Source organism: Dasypus novemcinctus, chromosome 5, assembly GCF_030445035.2.
Source record: "Dasypus novemcinctus isolate mDasNov1 chromosome 5, mDasNov1.1.hap2, whole genome shotgun sequence".
NCBI classification, from domain to species: domain Eukaryota; kingdom Metazoa; phylum Chordata; class Mammalia; order Cingulata; family Dasypodidae; genus Dasypus; species Dasypus novemcinctus.
Genome location: NC_080677.1, coordinates 63,866,594 through 63,891,855, shown reverse-complemented (window position 1 = coordinate 63,891,855; position 25,262 = coordinate 63,866,594). Strand labels below are relative to the sequence as shown.

The following is a 25,262-nucleotide window of genomic DNA, read 5'->3' as shown; positions in this document are numbered from 1 at the left end:
CTGCAATTTATAATTTTCTTCATTAGTAACATAAGATCTTGAACTTGGAGAAATTACAAATGCTTTAAACATTATATATTATTCAAAGCAAGAAAGACCCTTTCTTTTTGTAGAAAAATTTTAATTTTTATATCAATGTAACAAATTTCTCTGTCAACACACGATAATAACTACAATAAGTGATATTAGACCTCCCTTATTTTTGTTCACTCCTCAATCTTGTGGGAATGGGGATGATGTCTGATCTGACTTCTTCAGGCTTAGAAGGGACTTTGATATTATGGGATAGAGGAAAGGAACTGTTTTGCTTGCAGTTTAAGATATTCCTTGTTTTGGGTATGGGACTTGTCCATATCATTGTTAAGTCAGTTTTCCAAGGCAAACCTGAAAAACTGGAGAGTAGGAGTTGGCTGTGACTCTGCTGGGCTTCATGATGCAACTGGCATATGAACAATCTGAAGATTTAGTCTCTGAAAAATATATTTAACAAGTACATTGAAAATTATATGTTCAAGTAAAAGAAATAGAAGAATCATGATTAGGGAAATTATAAATGAGTAAAACTATGTTATACTGGGGAAATAGATTTTTATATATTCCCAAACAAGGCCCACCAAGGTGGTATTTATTTCATGAGGCCATGTGGCTTGCCTCTGGTGTCTGGATGCCACCTAGAGCCCTCAGGTGCACTTTTGTTTGAGGCTTTGTTTACTGTGGCAGTTTGTGAAGTCTGCCTGAGACCTGCATAAGTGTAACCTTTGGAATGACCTCCCTATGCACTTTGAAATCTCTTAGTCATAGATGCTCTGTTTTATTTGGTGAAGGTCTTTTTCCAAATGTATTGCTGATTAGCACTTGGTAATAATCCCTCAGTGCCATGGAGGCTTATCCCCAGCAGTCATGTCCTACATTCAACATCATTAGCCTTTAGGGAAATGCAAAGTAAACCACAATGAGATACCATTTCACACCCACTAAAATGTCTACTATTTAAAAAACAGGTAAGTGTTGAAGAGGATGTGGAGAAATAATAACGCTCACTCATTGTTGGTGGAAATGTAAATTGTGCAACCTACATGGAAAAGAGTTTGGCAATGTGGTGGTTTGAAACTGCATTTACCCCAGAAAGACATGTTCTTAAATCCAATCCATTCCTATGGGTGTGAGCTCATTGTAAGTAAGACCTTTTGATGAGTTTACTTCAGTTAAGGTGTATATGGCCAAGCCCAATCAGGACAGATCTCAATCCTTCTACTGAAGTCCTTTATAAATGGAATGAATTCAGTCATGAGTGAGAGAAAGCCAAAAAACATCAGTGGAACCTGGAAAAGAAGGGAAAGGTCAGGAGACACCACTATGTTCCTTGTCATATGACAAACTAAGGCTGCCAGCCAGCGCCAGAACACCCAAATCTTCAAGGAGAAAGCACCACTTTAATGATACCTTAATTTGGAATTTCTTTTAGCCCCCAAACCATAAGCTAATAAATTCCCATTGTCCAGGTCCAACCATTTCATGGTGCTTATTTGAGTAGCCTAGAACACCCAAATAGGCAGTTTCTCAGAAAGTTAAGTATAGGGTTACCATATGACCTGGCAATCCCAATTCTAGGTATGTACCCCAAAGAATTGAAAACAGAGTCTTGATCAAATATTTGCACAGTGATACTCATAGTAGTATTATTCACAATTGCCAAATATGGAAGCAAACCATGTATTCACCAATAGATGTTTGGATTAACAAAATGTGGTATTTACATACAATAGAATATTATTCAGCTGTAAAAAGGAATGAAGTTCTGATACATACGACAACATGAATGAACCTTGTAGCTACCATGTTGCGTAGCAAGTGAGACACAAAAGAAAAAATATTGTATGATCTCTCTGATATAAAATAATTCATAGAGTCAGAAATGTGAATGTATGTTACTAGGGGCTGGGGTGGGAACAGCAAATAGGGAGTTAGGGCTCAATTGGTATAGTTTCTCTTTGAGGTAATGGAAATGTTTCAGTAATGGGTGGTGGTGACGGTAGCACAACATTGGGAATATAGCTAACACAACTGAACTACATACTTGAATGTGGTTCCAAAGAAAAAATTTTAGGGTATATACATATTACTAGAATAAATTTTTTTCAGAAGTCTTAGGACTGTACAGCACCAGTAGTGAACCCTAAAGTAAACCAAGGACTACAGTTAATAGCACATTTACAATATTATTTCATGAATTGTATCAAAGGTTTCACACTAATGCAGTTTTAATAATAAAACTGTGTGTGTAAAGGAGGTATTGAGAACTTTATTTTCTGCATGGTTTTTCAGTAAATAAACAATTTCTAAAATAAAACAAGTACTTAAAACAAGTATTGTTGAGGATAGATAGAACTCTCACACATTGCTGTTACTCATATATCAGATAATGACATAATTAATATCTATGCCTGCTTCTGAGGATGGGGACTGACAGGGTTAGGGCACAAGAGAACTTTCTCTAGTAAATAAATTGTTCTGTTTCTTGATATGCATTCACCAAAATTGCTTGAATGGTAAACTGAAAAGCTAAGCAATTTTGTGGTTTAAAAAAGTAACCAAAAGTTATAAAAGTCATATATATATTCTCATATTGTAATATCCCAGTGTAAGCAGTAATATGATCCATAAAGTATTCCCTGTTAACTGTGGGTTTATACTTAATATCCATTTCAGGACAGATGTTAAGCTATTACTTCTTTTTTTCCTCTCTTAACCAAGAACTTTATTATCATTACAAAAGATGTACATATAGATTGTAGGAATTTGGAAAATATAGATAGACTCACAGAAGAATAAATAACCAATCCATAATTCTGCTTTCCAGAGATTTCAACACCAATAGATTGGTGATTTTTTAATATTTGGTTTATATATTTCCAGTTTTTGTATCTCTCTCTTTCTGTATATATGTATACACACACATAAATAAACTGGGATCATGCTGTGATACTATTTTGTAATCTCCTCCCCCATTTTCCTATGTACTTAAATATTCTTCCATAATATAAGTTTTAATGGCTGTAAAATGGTTTATTATTTGGACAATTTTTAAAAATCAATCCCCAATGGTTGGACAACTTTATTATTTCCTGTACATTCATGATTAGGTTTTTAGATAAAACTCTAAATGGAATATTTAGGTTCAAGAGTATGAATATTTTTAAGGTTGCTCCATGTTGCATGTCACCTTGTTTTTTTAACTGGTTTCCATTTTTTAAAAAAAGATACTTAGATTAGATTACATAAGTTTTACATAAAAAATATAGGGGATTCCCATATCTTCTCCCCTTCTATTTGAACTTATAGCTAGTACTGAAGTTGATAGTTATGTGTCCAAGAAACTTAAATATTTGGGCTCTCCAAGTGCCAGCTGGGCCCTGAATCTCAGCAAGTTGCAGCACCTACTCTCCACTTCATTGGACTCACCCAGGACAACTGACAAGGAGATGACATCCCAAGGACAGAGAGAGTCTGAAACTGCAAATACACATGCCTGTTCTGTTACTTTTACCAGACCTGTGGTTGGCGCTGGGGTTGGTGTATAATCAGGAGACCTGAATCTCTGGACTGTCCATGTGACAGCCAGGCTCTGAGCCTCAGCAGACTTGCAACTCCTACCCTCTGGCTTATTGGATTTACCCTGGCCAGCTAACAGGTTGGTAAACAAGGTCAACCACCACACCAGGGAGCCAAGAGTACCTACAACTGCAAGTAGGAGAATTGAATTCATCATCCATGTGGAATCTAAGCCCTGTCTTGATATAGAGGTGGAGTGGACCTAAACATCCCATGGCCCACAGGATGGAGGAATAGAGTATGGATTAGAGTGGACTTACTGGTGTTCTACTATGGAACTATTGTGATGAGTAATGGAAGAAATTGTAGCATTGATGTGGAGAAAGTGGCCACAGTAGCTGCTGAGGGTAGGGAGAGGGAAGAAGAGATATGATGTGGAACTTGGAGTTGTCCTGGGTGGTACTGCAGGAACAGATGCTGGGCATTGTATATCCTGCCAGGGTCCACTGGGTGGACTGGGGGATAGTGTAAACTACAATGTAAACCGCTATCCATGTGGTTCAGCAGTGCTCCAAAATGTAGTCACGAAATGCAATGAATGCCCCACAATGAAGAAAGAGGTTGTTGATGTGGGCGGAGCGGGGTGAGGGGGTTGGGGGTATATGGAGGCCTCTTATTTTTTTAATGTAGCATTTTGAAAAAATAAAGAGAAAGAAAGAGAGAGAGAGAGAGAAAGATAGTCCTATCCATCTGTACCATGCTAGGCTATTACTTCTTAAATCCAGGATTGTCAAAAGCAGGACCTGCAGAACAAGGTGACAAAGAAAAATTGCACCTCATCCAAAGGAAGTTTCAAATTGTGGAGGTTTAGACCTGGCAAATCAATATTGTTGTTGTTTTTTCATAAGAAATTTAAATTTCATATCTTTATCATGTGTAGATTGGAATCCAAATTTAACCTACTCATGTGATAAGTTACCTTCAATAATAAAATCTGTACTGGGGTAGTGATAAACACTTGAAGCCATTTTGGAAGGAAACTTTAATATACCAAACAATCTAAAATTCCCACAGAAATAATTTCCAGTAGAATTAAGAACTAATAATATAAAATTACAAAATATAATAGATGATCCCCATAGATAAGAATCAATACTGCACTATCTTGATACAAAACTAAGTATGAACACTAAAACATTTTATTGAAAGAAATTATAAAATAAGTATATTTTAAATAAGCTAACAAAGAATAAATAAAACCCATAAAAGATGACATTCTAAAAAAATAGCAAGCCATATTTGAAAAAAAATAAAACATCCAGAAATCAGAAATAAAAAACAGGATTTTAAAAGTCAGTGATCTGAATAAAAATCATATTAAACATAGTTGAGGAGGGAATTTGTGAAGTGGAAGATAAATTTGAGGAAATTATACATATAGCAGAAAAAAGAGCTGGAATTTATTCTTATAGCAACAGAAAAATAAATGATAGAAAACATGGCAGAAGGATTCAGACATTGAAAATAGGATGAAATTATTAAATGAGATAATACATGTAAGGAACTCAGGACACTACCTATTACACATTTATGGGTTGTAATGATTTGTTGTTGTTATTATAGTTAGAGTTGTTCTGACATAATGTAAGAGACAGAAGGAGAATAAAATGATAGGAAAGAGGCAATAGTCAAAGATATATAGCTAAGAATATTCCAGAGTTGATGAAAGATGTAATCTTTAGGTTAAAAAAGGAAATTGAGTCCTGAGCAGAATAAACAGAAAGGAAGAAAGGAGATATAGTAGTGGTTAAACCAATTATGTTATTTCACTGGTTTGCTATCTTTTTAATTGTTCTCACAATTGTGATTACCTACCCACAGAATTACTTACACGTCTTCTCTCTTCACTCTCTGCCTAGCTAGAGGTCTACTGAGGGTCTTCTACCTCTTCAAATGCATAGTTGTGTAGTGTTAACATTGTTGTTTTTACATAGTAAGAGTTCTAATGAGATACGGGAATTTATACATTCTTAATTTTACATTTTAATTCTTTTTTATTGAATGGATTGGAGGAAAATTCCTTCCTCTTATATTTTGCTCCACTTAGTGGGAGCTAATGCAGTATGGGTTCATGTTTTCTGTGCATTTAATTTCACTGAAAACAATTTTTTTTTCAATTTTCAGATCATTACCTTTGTATACATATAAACACATGGGAGCAGGAATGGAGCAAAAATCTGAACAATGTTGTAATATTCTGAATCATCATCCCTTCCAATAACAAAGCCATTTAAGAATGCATACAATGTGTATGTCATTATTTTTCTGTTAGCATGGCTTTTCTACCAGGAATCTCCATTTACTTCCATGCAAAAAGCCTCTATGTATCATAGTGGTAACGTATCTTTGGCCCAAACCAAAACCTCTCTTTCACTGAAAATAAATGAACAAAACAAAATGGAGGATATATAAAGGTAGGCATTCTCCAGAATCTGAATCCACCTGTATCATCTAAAGAAAAAGACAGAATCAATCACTGGTAAACATTGTGATTAAATGATTCAATCAGCATTGCTATTTTCAAAAGTAAAAAACCCTAATTTGAAAACATGAACACCACTAATGAATGGAATGAGAAAGTTAAAGACTTAGCTGGGAAGGAAGGAATGTAGGTATAGTAGTTGTTAGGTGAGTGTTTTAGTTTGGTAAGGCTTCTGAAGCAAAATATCAGAAATGGATTGGCTTTTATAAAGGGAGTTTATTAGGATAAAGGCTTACACTTCTGAGGCTGTGAAAATGTCCAGATCAAGGCATCATCAGAGGCTTTTTCACAAAAGGTCAGCTGCTGGATCCTGGACTCCTGCTATGTGGTGAGGCAAAATGGTGACTATTTTGGTCTTTGCCTTCTGCCCCAGTTTTCTCCTTGAGCTCAGCTGTGGGCAATCAAGCACATGGTAGGGCTCGGCTCTTTAGTTCTGAACTGCTCTGTGGGCCTAGTCTACAGAACAGCTTCTGTGCCCCACTGATTCCAGCCTTCCACCTCAAGGATTTCTCTCAGCCTCTCAGGGTTATTTTTGTCTTTCTGTGACTGCAGATAACCCTTTCTCTCTTTCATGGTATGGTCAAATGGCAGCTTTCTTTCTCTATGTGTTTCTGCTTTCATGTCTCAGTTTATATAAGACCCCAGAAAGAGGGCAGAGACCTAATCTGGATCGTTATTCACTGACTCAATCCAAAGGCCCTAAAGCAATCTAATCAAGTGATCTAATCAAAAGGTTCCTTAACTGAATATAATGCAATCAAACAGCTCCACACCAACATGAATGGATTAGTTCAAAGAATATGATATTTTCAGGTATTCACAAAACTTCAGACTGTCACAGGAATGACAAAAAACTTGTTTTTTTGCATCTCTTCTCTGAAGCATCTGATTGGCTGGAGTAAGTATTTGAAGAGGAGACTGGAGCCACAGAAACAACATATTTGGGATAACAGAATATGATAATTACCCGCAGAATTTTCCCTTAGTCTGAAAATGGCCTCTGAATTTAGGGAGCACTTTATATTTTCTCACATATTCCTTCTTTTTAAATAATTAATTTCAAATTAATTAAAAAACATTTTTCAGAATTTTTAGGTGTAGAAATTTTGCTTGGTTTTCTTTACTTTTTTTCCATTTACCTTATATCATTAAAATATAGCAATGCAAAGTATTTTGTTGATTATTATATACACTATAAAATAATAAAAGACTCTCTTTTCACCACATGCTTTGCACAATACCAAACCTGCATTTTCTTTGTTCTTTCTTATTGTGGTAAGTAGTAATTTATTTTCTGAAATATGTTTGCTAGTAGATGGTCTCAGTGACAGCGGATCTACTATATGCTCCCAAAGACTATTTTTCCATATAGTTTACTTTTTCTTTAAACTGAGGATGTTTACTATATGACATTGCTAACTAAATGGAGTATTATAAGAACAGGGGAAGAAAAGTAGAAACTTGGGCAAATCCAACATAAAATATAGAGCTGTAAAATTTCAATTCTGTGTTCTTGGAAGTCCTTCTTTTTGTCACATGGCAAACAGTATTGTTTTCATTAGAAAAATACACTCTTGGAAGGTTTTTTTAAAATTATAAACATGGTGTTAATATTTTATTATAGTCATGATCACCTTGGTGTAAATTTTCTCATGAATAAAATATTTGCAAATTATGTTTGTTGTTGGTTGGAGTGACATTGAAATCTCTTATTAAAATTGTGCATTTATCTTTCTGTTCTTGCGATTTTGTAAGTTTTTTTCTTTGTATATTTTGAAGCTCTGTTATTAGTTATATAAATAATTAGAATTATTATGTTGTCTAATTAATTGATCCCATTATTATTCTGAAATAGTCCTACTTATTCCTGGTAATATATATTTGCTCTAAAATGTAATTTGTCTCAGAGTGATATAATCCTAAATTTTCTATGGACTGATGTTGACATAGAATAAATTTTTACATCCCTCTCTTTTAACCTGCTGTGTCTTTATTTTAGTTTGTCTTTTACAGTCAATACGTATCTGGATCTTCATTTTTTGAAATCCAAACTTATACTCCCTGTTAATTGGTATGTTTAAACCACTTACATTTAATGTGATTATTGGTATCATTAGGTTTGAGTTATTATCTTGCTATTTGTTTTGTAATTGTCCCATCTGTTCTTTGTTCATTTTACTTTTTTCTGATTTATTTTTGGATAAGTTTTAACATTTCAATTTATCTTCTTTTGCTGTCCTATTAATTAAAACTCTTCATTTTATTGTTTTAATGGTTCTTTTATGGTTTGTAGTATACTGATTTAACTTATCACAGTGTACTTTCAAGTGATATTATACCACTTGATGTATAGGATAAAAGCTTTATAATGGTATCCTGTCATTTCTCCCCTCCTGGATTTTATGCCATTGTTGCCATATGTTTTGTTTATATATTTGTTTTAAACCAACAAAACATAGTTATTGCTTTTGTTTAAATAGTCAATTATCTTGCAAACATTTTAAATAATTTTTAAAAATCACCTTCTCTATTTATTCATGGAGTTACAATTCCCAGTGTTTTCCATTCTTTTGTGTAGATCCACATTTCTATCTGATGTTATTTTCTTCTTACCTGAACAATTTCTTTTATCATTTTTTGTCATGTGGGTCTGCTGGTGATGAATTATTTCAGCTTTTGTATGTCTGCAAAACATCTTTATAACATATTTTTTTACAAGAAACTTTCACTGGTTTAGAATTTTAGTTTGACAGTTAATTTTTTTTGCTTTCAGAAATTTAAAGGTATTGCTCACAGTATTCTTACTTGCATTGTTTCCAATGAGAAATTTTCTTTCATCTTATATACATTGTATTCTTCTGTATATAAATGTATCTTTCTCCCTGAATGCTTTCCAAATTCTCAATTTTTATTTTTACTGGTTTTGAACATGTTCTTTGTGCTTGGGATTTGTTAGAGATCTATAGGTTTACAGCTTTCAGCAAATTTGGAAAATTTTAGGATATTATTTATTCAAAACCACCCCCTTCTTCTGAGACTCCAATTACAAGACTCTTCAATACCTTACTGACCCTTCTCTACCTTTTGAACAATGGGAATACAGTTAAAATAAAGATTTTAATGTCATATTCTGCTAATTATAGTACCTGTGTCAGTTCTGGATTGGTTTTGATTGATGACTGTGTTTTACTGTTTCTATGCATGCTTGGTAAACTTTGATTGCATGCTAGACATAACGATCTATTTTTTTTTTTGTGCTGGGTTTTATCTACATTTCTATAAAATTCTTGAGCTTTGTTACTTATTTGCCATCAGTTTCATCCTTTATGTCCCACTTTTATAACTTGTTAGGCAAGTCAAGCGTACTATTTATTTTATGGCTAACTATTCTCTAATGAAGAAAGACCTCCTTTTGAATGCTTTACTCGATGTTTCATAAATTATGTTTTCCTAGTTTTGTTTATGAGAACAGACATTATTGCTGGCCCTGTAAGAATTTTATATACTGTTTCCTTTCATAATGTCTTCATTTTTCACCCTGGCCTCAGATAGTTTCCTCACACGCATGTACTGAACACTTGAGGCGACCTCTCTGCAGAACTGTGGAGTTTTCTCTGAGTGCAGACTTGAGAACTGAGCATTGGCCAAGTTATATCTGTGGCAAGACAGGTGAATCAGTTTGATATAGTTATGAATTCCAAAAATAGGTATTGGATTATGTTTGTAATATGGTCTATTAGTGGACATGATTGAGTTATGATTAGGGCTTTGAATGGGCCATGTCATTAGGGTATTGAGTTCCCACCCTTTGGTGGCTGGGGACTCACAGATAGGAGGCATGGCAAAGGACAGAGTTGGAGCTTTTGATGTGAGGGTTTTTGATCTTAGAGTTTTGTTGCTGGAGTTTAATGCTGAAGCCTTAAGCTGGAGCCCCAAGAAGTGAGCTAACAGAGGAAAGAGAAGCAAGTCCCAGGAAGAAAGGAATGCTGAGCCCAGGAAGAAGGAAACCTGGGAAGGAAAGAACCTTGGCCCCAGAGAAAAGCAAGATCCCAGAAGGGAGGAACCCAAGAAGCCTGAACCCTCACAGCCATCAGCAGCCATCTTGCTCCAACACATGAAAATAGACTTTGGTGAGGGAAGCAACTTATGCCATATAGTCTGGCATCTGTAAGCTCCTACCCCAAATAAATATCCTTTATAAAAACCAACCAATTTCTGGTATTTTGCATCAGACCCCTTTGGCTGACTAATACAGAATTTGGTACTGAGGAGGGGGGAAGTGCTTTTGCAATTACCAAAATGCTGGAATGGTTTTATAAATAGGTAAGGGGTATTGTTTGGAGGAATTGTGAGATGCTTGATGGAAAAGGCCTAGATCACTTTGAAGAGATTGCTGATAGCAATATGGATGCTAAAGAGACTTTTTATGACACTTAGAAGTAAATGGTGAAGCTATTATTGGAAACTAGAGAAAAGGTGATTCATGTTTTAAAGTTGCAGAGAACTTAGAGAGATTAACTCCTGGTTTATGGAAGACAGAATTTGTAAACGGCAAGCCTGGGCATTTAGGAGAAGAAATTTCCAAAGTAAACCTGGAGAATGTGGCTTGACTTCTGCTTGCAGCTTATAGCAAAATGCTAGATGAGAGAGATATACTGAGGGCTGAACTATCAGGCACAAAGAAAACAGAAACTAATTCTGGAAATTCCAAACCTCTATAAATCAAGTTCCCAGATGAAAGTGCCCCATTGGAGGACTTAACCAAATTTGGAGCTTGTAAATCAGGGTTGAAGATGCACTTATCTAGGAAAGACTTGTGAAAAGTCTTACTGTCTGATGGCTTGGACCCCTGATTCTTGCATGCTAAACCAACAAGGTTTTTGAGAGAGCTGTATGAACAAAACCACTGTCAGCTTGGACTAAAAGTGTCATGGAAAGGAGAGATTGAAGGATAAACAGCTTTACAAGGAAAACCATGGAAGCTGAGATCTGGAATGAAGACATCATCTTAGACCAAGAGAGGAACCCCATGCATATGTACAGAGAGGGTGAGTTTGCATGAGCAGTTGAAGAGGGTGGATGTTCCTACCCAATGTTCTGGGAGAGTTTTGCTGCCCCAGGGTGCCAAGAGGGTGGAGCACATTCCTCAAGGATTAACACAGTTAAAGTCAACACCCCACAGGCCTGAGAGGGGTGGACCTGTCCCCCATGGATGAGGGAAGGCCAGGTGGTCCACTCGTTGCTCTGAGAGAATTGAATCTGTATGCCAAAGGTTAGGGGGAATGTTGTCTCCATATCACTGTTCAAGGGGGTTAAAACTCTAACCCAAAAATTAGGTAAGGTGTGGCAATCACTCCAACACTCTTGGAAGGTGAGATCTGGAGCTTGGCTGACACCCAGATGTTTGATGAGGGTGGCACCAAGAAAATGGCCATTGGGCAAGCATGTGGAAAGGGTGGGTTCCCATAAGGCACCAAGAAGAAACCATCATCTTAAGAGTAACTCTCAGACTGAAATCAAATGGAGGATGCCCTGCAGGTTTACTGAACTGTAGAGGACCTATGATTCATGTTTCCTTCCCAATTTCTCCTTATTGTAATGAAAATGTTTAACCTTTGTCTGCCCATTTGTGTATTGGAAACTCATAAATTGTTTTGTAAGTTTCAGAAGTCTATAGCAGATGAGATTTTGCCCCAAGACAAACTGTATTTCTTTAAATTGATTGTGATATGATTTAGTACTTGCATTGTTACTGATTTAAGATTATTTCAATATTGTAATGTCCTTTTGGAATTTAGAGTGTATAATATAGCAATTTGATATAGTTATGAATTAAAAAAATAGATATTAGATTATGTTTGTAATATGTTCTATTACTGGGCATGATTGAGCTATGATTAAGGCTTTGATTGGACCATCTCATTAGGGTGTTGAGTCCCCACCCCTTGGTGCCTGGGGACTCACAGATAAAAGGCATGGCAAAGGACAGAGTTAAAGCTTTTGGTGCAAGTGTTTTTGATGTTGGAGTTTGATGCTGAACCCTGAAGCTGGAGCCCTGGGAACTAAGCTCACAGAAGAAAAAGAAGCTAGCTCTGGGAAGAGAGGAACCCTGAGCCCAGGAAGAAGCAAGCCCTAGGAAGGAAGGCACCTTGAACCCAGAGAGAAGCAAGAACCTGGAAGGGAGGAACCCAGGAAGCCCGAACCCTCACAGCCATCAGCAGCCATCTTGCTCCAACACATGAAAATAGACTTTGGCGAGGGATGTAACTTATGCCTTATGGCCTGGTATCTCTAAGTTCCTACCCCAAATAAATACTCTTTATAAAAACCAACCAATTTCTGGTATTTTGCATCAGCATCCCTTTGGCTGACTAATACAACATGTTCAAAAATCTCTTCCTTCAGCTCTCTGTGTTCCTAAGAACTCTGTGTTCCTTCAGCTCTCTGTTTTCCTCCATCCTGTGGACCCTGGGATAGTGATGTCCACTCCACCTCTAAACTGAGAGGGGGCTTGGATCCCACATGGCTGATGTATGCAATTCCCCTGCTTGCAGTTGTAGGCACTCTTGTTTCCCTGGCATGGTAGTTGACCATCTTCACTTCCCTGTTAGCTGACCTGGATAAGTCCAATGAACTAGAGAGTAGGTGTTGCAACTCTGCTGAGGCTCAGGTCCCAGCTAGTACATGACTAGTCCAGAGATTCATGTCTCCTGAGCATATACCAACCCCAACACCAACCACAGGTTCAGTAAAAGTGGTGGAAGAGACATGTGTAGAAAGTTCACATCTGCGTTCAACTCCATCACACTCAGGAACACAAATTCCAATGTAGGGCCTACTGGCAAGGCTCTGAATTCCAAGCCATCTGCCATGACCATAGAAGCTGTGTGTCTCTGTAGCCCTCAGGAGCACCAGTATCTGGGTTTGCATGTACTTTGGCAGTCACTGGGATCTTGCTGAGATGTGCATAAGCATGACACCTCCGATGACTTCCTGACTCATTTTGAAGACCCTTAGCCATATAAACTCATTTGCTTTTACAATTTCCCCTTTTATTTAAGGTCTTTTTCTAGTTGCATCACCAGCTGGTGATTGGTAGTAATCCCTTGGCGCCAGGGAAGCTCATCCGTGGTAGTCATGTCCCATGCTGGGGGGACTGGGGGGACGGTAATGCTGAGTTTGGCTTTGAGAGTGCCACATTTGAACAAAAATGGAAGCTCTCAGAAGGTAACTCTTAGGCACCCTGCAGTTCTAGGCCTAGTTGATATTTCAAGCACACAGGCTCATAAGCATAGTCATCAGTATCAAGGGCTCATTTTTGGAACATTCTTCTTCACTGGTCTTTGCCCTTGCACTTGGGGGATTGTTGCTGTTCCATTGGGTAATGTCACAGAGCTCCCCTGGCAAGGAAATCAGCACTCCCTCAGTTGTTATGGGTAACTTTACCTGGTATGACAATACCCAACAAATATATGAACATTTTTATATACCCTATATACATGCCTTGGAGAAGTCCCTCCCAACCATGTGTCCCCCATTAATGACACTCCACACCAGTGCTCCTCCCCTGCCATAATTGAACCCTTCTGTGATCCAAAACATCTTAAAAAATGAAGCCTAATATATTGCCAAAATCAATTAGTAGGAAAATGAATTAGTAATGATAGGTTTAATGATTAGAAATAGAATACATACTAATTTAGAAAAGCTAAAATAAAACAAAAAATAAATTGGGGTATTAAAAAATGAAAAATATCTTAAAACTTTGTTTTTGACATTTTGCCTTTCATCATTGTAATAGGTGTTGCCCTGTATGCACAGTGGCAAGGCAATCTGTTCCATTCCTTCCTCAACGTCTACATCCCTTTTTTTTTGTAATTTTTAATTATGTCTTCCAAAAAGTTTTAGATCCAAGTAAAGTCACATATACAATATAGGAGACTCCCATATACCCAACATCAAACTCTTTTCCCCCTTCCCCAGCAATGATTTTTTTTACATGTGAATGTTATATTTGCTACAGCTGATGTATAGATATTGAAACATAGCTACTAACCATGGTTCCATTTTGGTTTACATTATGGTTTATATTTTAGACTGTATACTTTTATCTATGAATTTGGTTCTTCAAGCAGTGCAGCTTGGTTATCACTGTGGGTGCCGAGGGGAGGGGAAGAGAGGAATAGAATAGATGGAAGAGGGGGTAACCGGGGCACAATTGAAGTGTTCCACAAGATCGTGCAGTAATGGATATAGGCTGTGTTAAATTTCACACAAAAGTTATAAAAGTATATAGTCTAAAATGTAAAAATAATGTAAACCATAATGTAACTAAAAATTTAGAAAAGTGTACAGTCTAAAATACAATCATTTGTATAACTCAGAAAGATTAGTATAGTCCTGGAATTATATGAGCTAATACCCAAAGTCTCAAAACAAGATTCCAATAATTAGGAGTCAAGTATCAATAGTTATGAGTAAAAAATCAATTTTTTCCCCTTTAGGTTATTCAGTCATTATATGCTTCTACTATCAAATAATAAATAAAAGAAATATAAAGTATTTTTTGTTCAGTAATAGTTGGTAGTAAATATAATCCTTTCTTCTTCTCCAAAGCAGCTGTGTTCTGTCTTTGATGGAGTTGAATTGCATTTTATGTGGGCTCTTAAATTGTGTAGACCCACTTTAAAAAGGTCTTTGCTGGTAAGACATACCTCCACTCCAAAGACTAGATTATTATGTGTGTGGAGACATGAGTAAGTGTGTAAGTAGGTATAGAGATTTCAAAACCTTTTCTTCCTGACCAAGGCTACTCTTTTCAGGCTTATACACCCTGCTGTTTATCACCTCGAGGGGCCTGTTGATTCATTTTTCTAATAAAATATGGGCTATAACTTTATTTTTTTATATATTCTATTTTTTAGAAGAATCTAAAGTATTTGTCAAAAATTAAATTCAGATTGACATCACTGTTCTCCCTGTGGTTTCTTATTTTTTATGCTCAGGCCATTCTCCCTCTGAACATCTGGCCTGTTTCCTTCTTCATTTACTTAGCCTAGATGCAGTTATCTGGCCACCTTCTCCCATGAGCATGTTCTCTCTCAAGAAAGAAGCTAAATATCATTAAATAGTTGAGCCCTTGATCTAAGGGAGGAAAATAGTCTGCTATAGACATTATTGCATCACTTGACAGCGATGGGATTTTTTGCAATACCTGGGAAACAACTTTTATACTTGACTTTGGAAATGAAAGCAAAGGAAATGAAAACAGATTTCAGTTGACTCTAAATCACTTTCTATGGGTTAAGTGAGAATAATCTTCAAATGTACTCTCATTCACGATTAAGCCCCAAACTTTAAGATGCCATTTGATTATAGTTGTTACTCATTTTGTTCATTCTTTTTAGGTGTGCTTAATGGCAGATTTGAAGTAGAAATCGAAATAGAGAATGAGCAGGATCCAATTTACATGTACGACAATTGTTTTTAGAGAAAAGGTTAAATTAAAACATAGTTGGTTAATTTAAATTAAGCAAGGCCAAGCCCAATTCCATATTTAAATTCCTGACTAATGTTGGTCTTTCTGGATACAATATAAACATTTGAATTTATAAATATCTCCTCTAGAAAGGTGAATTAAGAATCACACTTAGAGTTTTAAATTAAATCTTTAATAATAATAGATGCTCTTTAGCACGTTCATTCTACCAACATAAGTTTTAGCATCAATTTTAAGGCATATGTGTAAATATATTTTACAGGTAAGAGGGCTGGGGCTGGTGAGTAGAGGGACATGCATCCTACAGCCCCTTGTCCCTTATACTTGTTCATGTACTGCATATTTTTTCTGCTTATATTTCTACAAGCACACAGATGTTTGAAGTCATTTAGCTGGGGTGGTCAGTGACTGTTTAAATTTTGTTAAGTAACCCAGTTGACAAGAATACTTGTCTACTAAATTTGTCTGGGAACAAAGAATGATATCATTGAAGAAAATGCTTTTACTCATCTCATCCAGAACTTTGCACCCAGGTCAAAGTTCAATAAGGAGCCTTCTGGATGGAAAATAATTTATTATTTATTTATAGTATCTTTCTTTGTACCTTTATTTCCCACAGAGACTGAAAGAACTAAAGCAACGGGAATTTGCTCGAAATGTTGCTTCTAAGTCATGGAAAGATGAGAAGAAACAAGAAAAGGCACTTAAACGACTCCATCAGCTGGCTGAGTTAAGGCAACAATCTGAATGGTAAGAATTAGATGTGTATATGATGATGGTTCAAAACTGTTTTCAACCCCTGAGGAAAACCTCAATGATAAATGGCCTTGGTTCATGGTAACAATGTAAACAAAGTATATTTAATCAACAGATATGTCTGCAGGCAAATGTGCCTAATAGTTAAAGGTTTGCAAATTAATTATGTTCAGCATCTGAGGTTTTTGTTAATTTAATGTGATCTTTAATGAAATGATCCAAAAATTATTCTAAAATGCTGGCATTTATCCTATTCAGTTGATTTAAATAAACTAAGTTCTTTAGTAATTCATTTTAAGTTTAGAATAATAGATTTGAAAACCAAAAATAATAATGTCTCTTTTTTAGAGGAAATAAATCTTCTGTACATTCCCTTGTGCACACCTGAATCTAGAATAAATGACACTATCATTGCATGGATGAAAAATAAGATGTAATTTAATGCAGTTAAATTTACCACACAGTGCTGTTTAAATTGATAATTATAACAAGTATTACATTATTATATTCTTGTAGCTGGAAAACTTGGAACTGCAGAAACACTTCAAAGTGAGGAGATTGTAACCTGGGACTCAATTAAATTTGTAGTTTGTGATTTGTATTCATATGAAACAAAATGTTAAATTCTAATGTAGTTAATTAATGTAGTTGACAGCAACAATAGTGAATTAAAAAATTTTAAGTCTATGTCAGCATTTGAAACCCTGCTGTTTAAATGAAAAACTGTATGCTATAAACTTAAGAATGAATGACACAATTATACCAGCACAAAATATTAGCCCTCAACTTTAATTCAAAGGAAAATTTCATTTTGGGGGGATCAGTTGTGAGTTCAATTACAGCTTATATTCAGCTCACATATATCCATGTATTTATACTTCCATTTTAGACTTATTTAACTTATTAAATTCATGAAGATAATAATATTAAAAATAAATGAGTAACTTATTTTATAAGGAAAATAATGGAAGGAAAAACAACCTGTATCCAGAGGTGATTTTAAAACATAAGTGTATGCTCTAAGATCCCATAGAATCATAGAAGCAGGACATATATTTGATGCTGGGCTTTCTCCCAGTCAACACAATGAGGAACTTAAGCTATGTTATTCAAACACACTGTCAATAATACATCAGACAGTCCTTGTCAACACAGGACTTAGAAGGAAAAGTCCTATGATAGTTAGGAAAGAATGCAAGAAAAAACTGGAGGAAATATCAATTCCTGGGTGACTAATTATGAAGTATAATCAGGCAGATTGTAACAATTGGAGGAGGACCCAGTATGGAAAAGCAACCTTTAGACAGGTCCTTTAAGGTCACATGACAGAAAATCAGAACATTCTCAACAAACATGATTTTGGTTATTTTGTTATTTCACATACATTTCACATACATTTCTACTCATTGATTTCGTATTTCCCTTTGGGAGAAATAGCAAAAGGGTAGGAGAGCATTGATGATGATGATGATGACAATGGAAAATGATGATTTTGTTTAAAATTTCTAAGTTTGCTGGAACTACTCAATGAGGTTTCTCTAACTTAAGAGATCCACTCTATTAAGAATGAATTATGCCTCTAAAACCCCAAATAATAAAAAAAACACACACCTGACTACATTTGGGTTAGTGTCCTTTATAAAAGACTCAAGACTCTTTTGGTCCCAATCCATCCATAATGAGAGAAAAAGGGAAGTTATCTAATTTTCCAGATACAGACCTTGGGATTAGGAAACATTTCATTTTCTTTTACTACCTGCCCCCCAGCCAATGGCTTTCTTCACTTTAATGGCCCTGTGGTCCAAGTGTGGTTCACTTATAGAATTATTCAATATTATCATTTTAGTAGATATTTACAATTGCCGAATGAAAGTAAGAAATAAAATGAAAAAGAAAACACTATCTAGAAAGAATAAAGAAAGCCCGCTCAAACAATCAGAAAACTGATGTGATTGCATTGCCTCCCCCACCCTTCTCAAAAGACTTTGTAGTAGAGGCTTTATAGGTAAAAAGTAAAAGAAACAATTTTATTCTAAAGAATTTTATCTTTTATATGCATTTACATTTCCAGTTATCTGTTTTAATTAATAATGAAACTTAGCAGAATAAGTAATCCTTGCAAAGTGCTAAAATATTAAAATATTTACATTTACAAAAGATGAAAAGAAAATGTTTCAGTGATTAAGAAGCAGAAGAAAATAATTAAAAATCACTGAAGATGTTGAGATGGCTCCTAAATATTACTTTATTATGCCTTTATCAAAATTACTTTATCAAAATTACTCAAGCCAGAGAAAAGTCACAGAGAAATAACTTACCACCCAGTTTAAGAGGAAACAAACTTGAGAGAATTTTAAAACAGAGAAACAGAGCATAAAATGCTAGGACTTGTACAAAAAAAGTAAACTAAAGAAATGTTCTTGTACTTTTGATTTGAGAACTCTGTGAAATAATGTCAAATCTATGTTCTAAATAATTGGTAGTTCCGAAGACATATATTGTGATGTAAATGCAATATTTACTTACTTACTTAATTAATTAATTAATTTATTATTTAATTTATTTATGTATCAGCAGCGGCATAAGAAATTCACTTGCTATTGTTTTTTGCTAATTTCAAAAGAATGCACATAATCAATGTTTTTTAGAAGTAGCCGTTACAAACATAGAAGTACTGAGTTGTATAAGCACAATAAAATAGTTATGTTGCAGTAGATGTAATTCATAAACAGTAGCATAACCCATAATAGAAAAACTAAGAAATGTTCACTATATAAGATTTCAAAATTCAATGTCTTAATCATTTAAACATTTGTTGTATTTGCAGTATTTCTGGAAATGGACCAGCGTATAAAGCTCCCAGGGTAGCCATAGAAAAGCAACTTCAGCAAGAAATTTACCCAGTTAAGAGCAGCAGAAAGATATCATGCATGAAGAGTGCTCTTCTCATTAAAGGAAAAAATCTCCCTAGCAGCATTTCTGATAAACAGCGGCCCATCATGCCAAATCGGCACCAGTTGCAAACAGACAGATGTTATTTGTTTGGAAATCAGGTTTCACAAACATCTTCAGATCGCAGCAGTGTTAATCACAGGACAGGAGTATCTTTTTCTTTTTCCAAAAAAGTGCATCTAAAATTAGAATCTTCAGCATCTGTTTTCAGTGAGAACACGGAAGAAAACCATGATTGCAACAAGTCACCCATCTATAAAACAAAACAAACTTTGGAGAAATACAAGTGCTGCACACTTGCAAAGGATATACATTTTACTAAGGAAAAGGATGTAAACATCTTGCCATGCCACCTGGAAAGTGTTTTACACAATACCTTCTCCATAAGCCCTAAAATTTTGCAAGACAAAAATGAGTCTATTGATGAGACACTAGAAGATTCTATTGGCGTTCACGCATCATTCTCTAAATCTAACATTCATCTTTCAGGTGTGGATTTTACTCCTTCCAGCAGAGAGAAAGAGACTAGAAATACATTGAAAAACACTCCCGAAAACCACATTAATCACTCAGGCCAAGCAAATGCTTCCTCCAGCCTACCAAAAAATTACAAGCATAGTAGTTCCAGAATATTTGAGTGTCTAGATGAGTTTCCATCAGCAAAGTCACATGAGAAAAACAATACTGTGCATCTGAATCCCAAACCCAGAATGGAGAATGGAGAAAAATCTATAGATGAAACACGAAGAGTTAGTAAAAATGTGGAAAGGTTTGTAAGAGAAGCATGTCTCCATGATGTAAAGTCCAAACCATTACCTTTTCTCCATGTACAAAGCAAGGATGGACACACCAGTCTCGAATGGCCTACAGAACTTCTTCTCTTTACAAAAACAGAACCCTGTATCTCTTATGGCTGCAACCCATTATATTTTGATTTTAAGCTTTCCCGGAACACAAAGGAAGGCCATGATTCAGAGGACTTAAAAACAGAATTGGGTAAGGAGCCCTCTGGAAGGAAGACTAAAATGGAGAGCCAAGCCTCAGGTTTAATCAAAGACCAACAAAAAGTAATACAAGAAGATAATCAATCTCTGAAACCAAAGATGATGGAAGTTAGTCCAAATTGGGAAAATTTCCAGAGAAATGATAATTTGGGCTACAATGATTCTGAGCCAAATATGGGTGAACATAATTTTAGTGCAAGTAATTTGGATATGAAAAATCCTAAAGTGCCTAAATACCTTGATATCTCTCTAAAGGATAACTGTGATGATGAGCCTAAAGACTCTTTAGGGTCCCATTGGCAAAGCCACCAAAGGGTAGTTCTAAATAATGCAAATGAGGGCCTATCTTTTACTCCCTACTCAACTAAGACTAAAAAACATAAACAGATTCCCTATGATGCTCATTCTGAGTTGGAAGATGGAAACCAACTCACTTGCAATTCTAGTCCTTATACAATGGAGGGCCACAGTGACCATGGAAAGGACTTGAGTGCAATTTTGAAGAGTAACCACATCAGCATGACCAGCAGGGCTTCTGGATGTGGAACTCGAAGTTACAAGAGATGTTCTCCAAAATTGTCACTGGGTGGGCATTCTAGCCTTTCTAACACATCCTCTAGCAGCACATCTGGCTTAAGAAGGACTTGTTTGAGTCACAGGGCTAGTCATAAGGGCAGAGGTAATTTGATCTGCTTGTGTAAAGGGGAACACAATCCAGGTGAAACACACAAACGGAAACGCAGAAAGCACAATGGTCTCTCCTTACCTGATGAGGTCACAATGAGTGACTGCCTGCATTTTGAAAAACAGAGGGGGAGAAACTGCATATTGTGGGAATCATTTAGAAATGGAAAATACTCAAAACATAGAAATAGCCACTGCAGTGAAAGATATAAACTGGGCAAAAATCAGCAACAATTTTCAGGACCAAAATCTAGGGCAGTCACCTGTTGTGATTCTAGCTCACAGATTGTCTGTACTGGAAAGAGTGAAAAACCACCTAACTGCCAGGGGCCTCAGCACAGCAGGTTGGGCACTTACACAAGAGAAAGAATTCATTACTTAAATAAAAGCGACAAGAGTCATGAGTCTTTGGATGGCCCCCACGTTTGTGGTGTAGGAAAAGTAAAAACCATGCAGTGTAACTCTGAGAATATCAACTGCCTTCTAAGAACCTGCTCCAGTGGCCCCTCAGAAATCACAGAGCTGAGCTTCACAGGAGAGAGGAGCCCACTGACAGCCAGAAGCCTTTTAGAAAGAGTACAAGCCAAGAAGTGTCAGGAACAAGCAATTAATTTTGAGGTATCTTCAAACAGCTGTGAAGATGAATCAGAGGCTCATTCTCAAATTCAATGCACAATTACATTTGCACCACCGGGCTGTAGCAAACCAGCACTGCCTTTGTCTGAAAAAATTCAGAACACAAGTAAAAGAAGAAATGATAAAAGCTGTGTGGTTCAAAGGACTACCGAGAGAGACAAAATTCAAAGTTCACGGACGAATGATTTTACTGTCTTACCAGACATTGACTGTGATAATCATCTTTCTAAAGGTTTAATTCAAGTAGTAGCAGAGGCTGTGTCACCAAACATAAAGAAGTCAACAGCAAAAGAAAAATCAAAGCTTTTAATTAGTGAATACCAACCTTTTATTCAAAGCCGTGACTCAGTACCAAATGGATTTGGTGGTGCTTTTCCATCTAACAGATATACTGATGTTACTAATTCAACAGAGACCAAAGAGGACCAAATAAATTCAGAACTACAGGATGTAAGCATGCCTATGAATCAGGTAGAGGGGAATATAAACTCTTACTATGACAGAACTATGGAGAAGCAGGACAAAGTAGAAGATGAATTAGAAGTATGTCATAAATCTCTCTCTCCCCCTTTAATTCAACAGCCCTTAACATTTTCTTCTGATGAAATAGATAAATATAAGCTCCTACAGCTACAAGCCCAGCAGCACATGCAGAAGCAGCTCCTATCAAAGCATCTTCGAGTTCTGCCTGCTGCTGGACCCGCTGCCTTCTCTCCGGCTTCCACTGTACAGACAGTTCCAGTCCACCAGCACGCTTCTATCACCACTATTCACCACACGTTCCTGCAGCACATTGCTGTTTCTGCCTCTATAAACTCCCACAGCAGTCACCTGCCTATAGCTCATCTACATCCTCTTTCACAGCCACATTTTACTCCTATCACATTTTCACCTCTGGCTTCAACCATCCTGCCTGCACACCCCACTTTCTTAGCGGGTCATCCCCTGCATTTAGTTACTGCGGCCCCCTTCCACCCGTCACATATAACACTTCAGCCCCTGCCCCCTACAACATTTATCCCTGCATTGTTTGGCCCTCCCTTGAATCCAGCCACAACTTCCGTCATCCACTTAAATCCTTTGCTCCAACCAGTGTTCCAAGGTCAAGATCTTTGCTATCATTCTTGCTCCAGCCAGATGCAACAGTTAAATGGAATGAAAGAGGCCTTAAATGTGCCAGCTCACTTAAACTAACAGGTGTTAAAACCCCTACAATGGATAAGAAAAACAAATTGTCACTACCTACAAAATGATGTACTTGAAATGATCTGCTAGTTATAAGATTTAATATATTGGTATGAGTTCAAAATGTGGCCAACAATTAACATGAACTGAATTGAAAATATTGAATCAAAAAATTTTTTAGATTTTTAACTTGCACAAATAATAGGGCAACTTAAAAAGTAACTTTATGGAAGAGTAGAGGAAAGATGTTAAAGATCTGTTTTGAATGACTTCTCCCATAATGCTATAAAATGATAACAGAAAATATTCAGGCAGAGCATTAATATAAAAAATGAATGAAATATAATACCTACCTTATGTCCTAGGTGTTTGTTGAGAGAATAAATGAATGAATGAATGAATGAATGGATGAATACATACACATTTGATTTTATTCATCAGATAATAATAAAAGTTCAGTGAAATGAATCCGTTATTAAAAATAATTCCAATGGTTAGCTACTGACTAAACCTTTATTCAATGTAGCTTATTGTTACATTTTTCTAGGAATTAAGAAATTTTCTGAATAATTCAAATTGAAACCTACTCTTCAATGAAAAAAAAATCTTTACACATATTGAATTGTTAAGTTTCTTTGAAAAAATAGGGTGTTCTTCATTTCAAACACATCTAGGTCAAGATAAGCTTGTAATTGTAAGAATCTCTAACACCTAAAATTAAGAATTTTAAATTTTTGCATAAAGAAATACTTACAAACTATCATTAGTATTTAACAATGCAAAATGAAAGTAAAATATGCTTAGAATAGCATTTCAAATACATCAGTCAATCTTTCAAATATTTCAGAGATTAAAGTGTTAAGTTTTCTATTCTATCCAGAAATCTTAATGTGTTCAGCCAATATATGTATAATTTTAGGGGTAAAATGAGGTTGGGAAACATAAGTGTTCTTACCAGGTATTTATTGAGAAAAATTTTACAAAGTATTTGGTGTGTTTTATTAATATTAAACATTTAGATATCACATTGAAAGTGATGAATAAAATCACCATCCATGCAATTTTACAAATGATTTCAAACATTCATTAAAAAATGTATCTGGTCCACAGGATTTTTATTTTACACCTATATTTACAAATGACTCTCAAGCTAGTTTTAAAGCTTTATATTAAATAAAAACTAATATGATAGTACATCCCTCAGAAACATGGCTTTCACAGACTATCTAAGTAAACAAGAATAGAGATAATCAGTCACCCACAGCTGAATGTCTAACAAAGCAAACCTCTACTAATGGAAAGTGAGATACATGTCCATAGCCTTGACTACTCAAGGAAGAGAGCTGTATTTATTGAAGACTTATAATCTGTCTGGGAGAGTCAGGTTAAGGGCTTTACACATATTATCCCATTTAACCTCCAGAATCGTTCTCTGTGATCAATATTATCATTTCACTTTATGGATGAGGAAAATGAAGGTGAAGGGTTAAATAATAACTGTAAAAGTAGGAAAAAGTAGGACATCTTTGCTGGTGGAGGGAGAGAGAGAGAGAAAATGTGTGTGTGTTTATGTGTGTGTGTTTATGTAAAAGAGAAAGAGAGAGGGGGAAAGAACTCATGAATGGTGAAAAAGTGAATTTGAAATTTTTACATAAAGAAAAATGTAGTTTCCTAGATATCACCAGAAGCTAGTTGGATGGGAATTGTTACTGGGATATGGCAGTAAGAAATTATAGTATATCTGAAAGAAATAGAAAAAGAGGAAAAGCACCAAATAGCAAGAAACTATATTCTTGAGGGGAATCCTATAAAAGTGATTATAAAGGACAATAAGTGAGCACTGGGTGAATTTCAAAAGAACTATGCTTATAGTTCTTATAAAAATATTGACAAGTGGCCCAGCAGATTAAGAAAATAATGTGGATGATTATTTCATAAAGCAGATTACAAAGTTGACACAGAGCCAAGAGAGAGTAATCATGGAAGCTCACTAGAAATCCTATTGTGAAAAAGACAGAACATCTGATTAGTTTTGTAACTGCCTTGGTGACAATTTAACATCTCAGAAGGTTAAACCAGATAACTTCTACTGGGCACTTAATTTTGACCAACGAGGATAAACTGATGTGGACTGATGACATGGGTATGACTAGTCTACCCTGTTCTTAACAGTGGTGAAATTATCTACTGGATATACTGTTTTGGACTGTGGGAAAGCATATTTCTTCATTTAAATGAAAGACAACTCATACTCCAGAATGATAATTTGTATAAAGGTGTAGTATCTCATGACAAAATATGTAATTATAAAAAAACTCAATGAGGTAGAAAAGTGTAGTCCTCTAAATAGTTCAGTATCAACTACAGAGGGAAAATATTCAGAGAAACAGAAATTGTTAAGGTGTCATACATCCAGAAAAGGGTAGCACAACAGGTATGGATCAAAGTGAAG

At 35.7% G+C, this 25,262-nt stretch overlaps 1 protein-coding gene across 3 annotated transcripts in view; it reads left to right on the top strand.

The window, feature by feature from the left end:
- The window catches only part of ZNF804B (zinc finger protein 804B), a 576,346-nt gene extending 551,777 nt beyond the window's left edge, over positions 1-24,569 (top strand). For all 3 annotated transcript variants that reach the window (XM_058297019.2, XM_071215178.1, XM_071215179.1), the window contains 2 exons: positions 16,213-16,343; positions 19,177-24,569. In XM_058297019.2, coding sequence (XP_058153002.1) covers positions 16,213-16,343; positions 19,177-22,819 — 3,774 coding nt within the window. In that variant the 3' untranslated portion in view covers positions 22,820-24,569. The remainder of the gene's footprint in view (positions 1-16,212; positions 16,344-19,176) is intronic.
- The last annotated feature ends 693 nt before the right edge of the window (positions 24,570-25,262 follow it).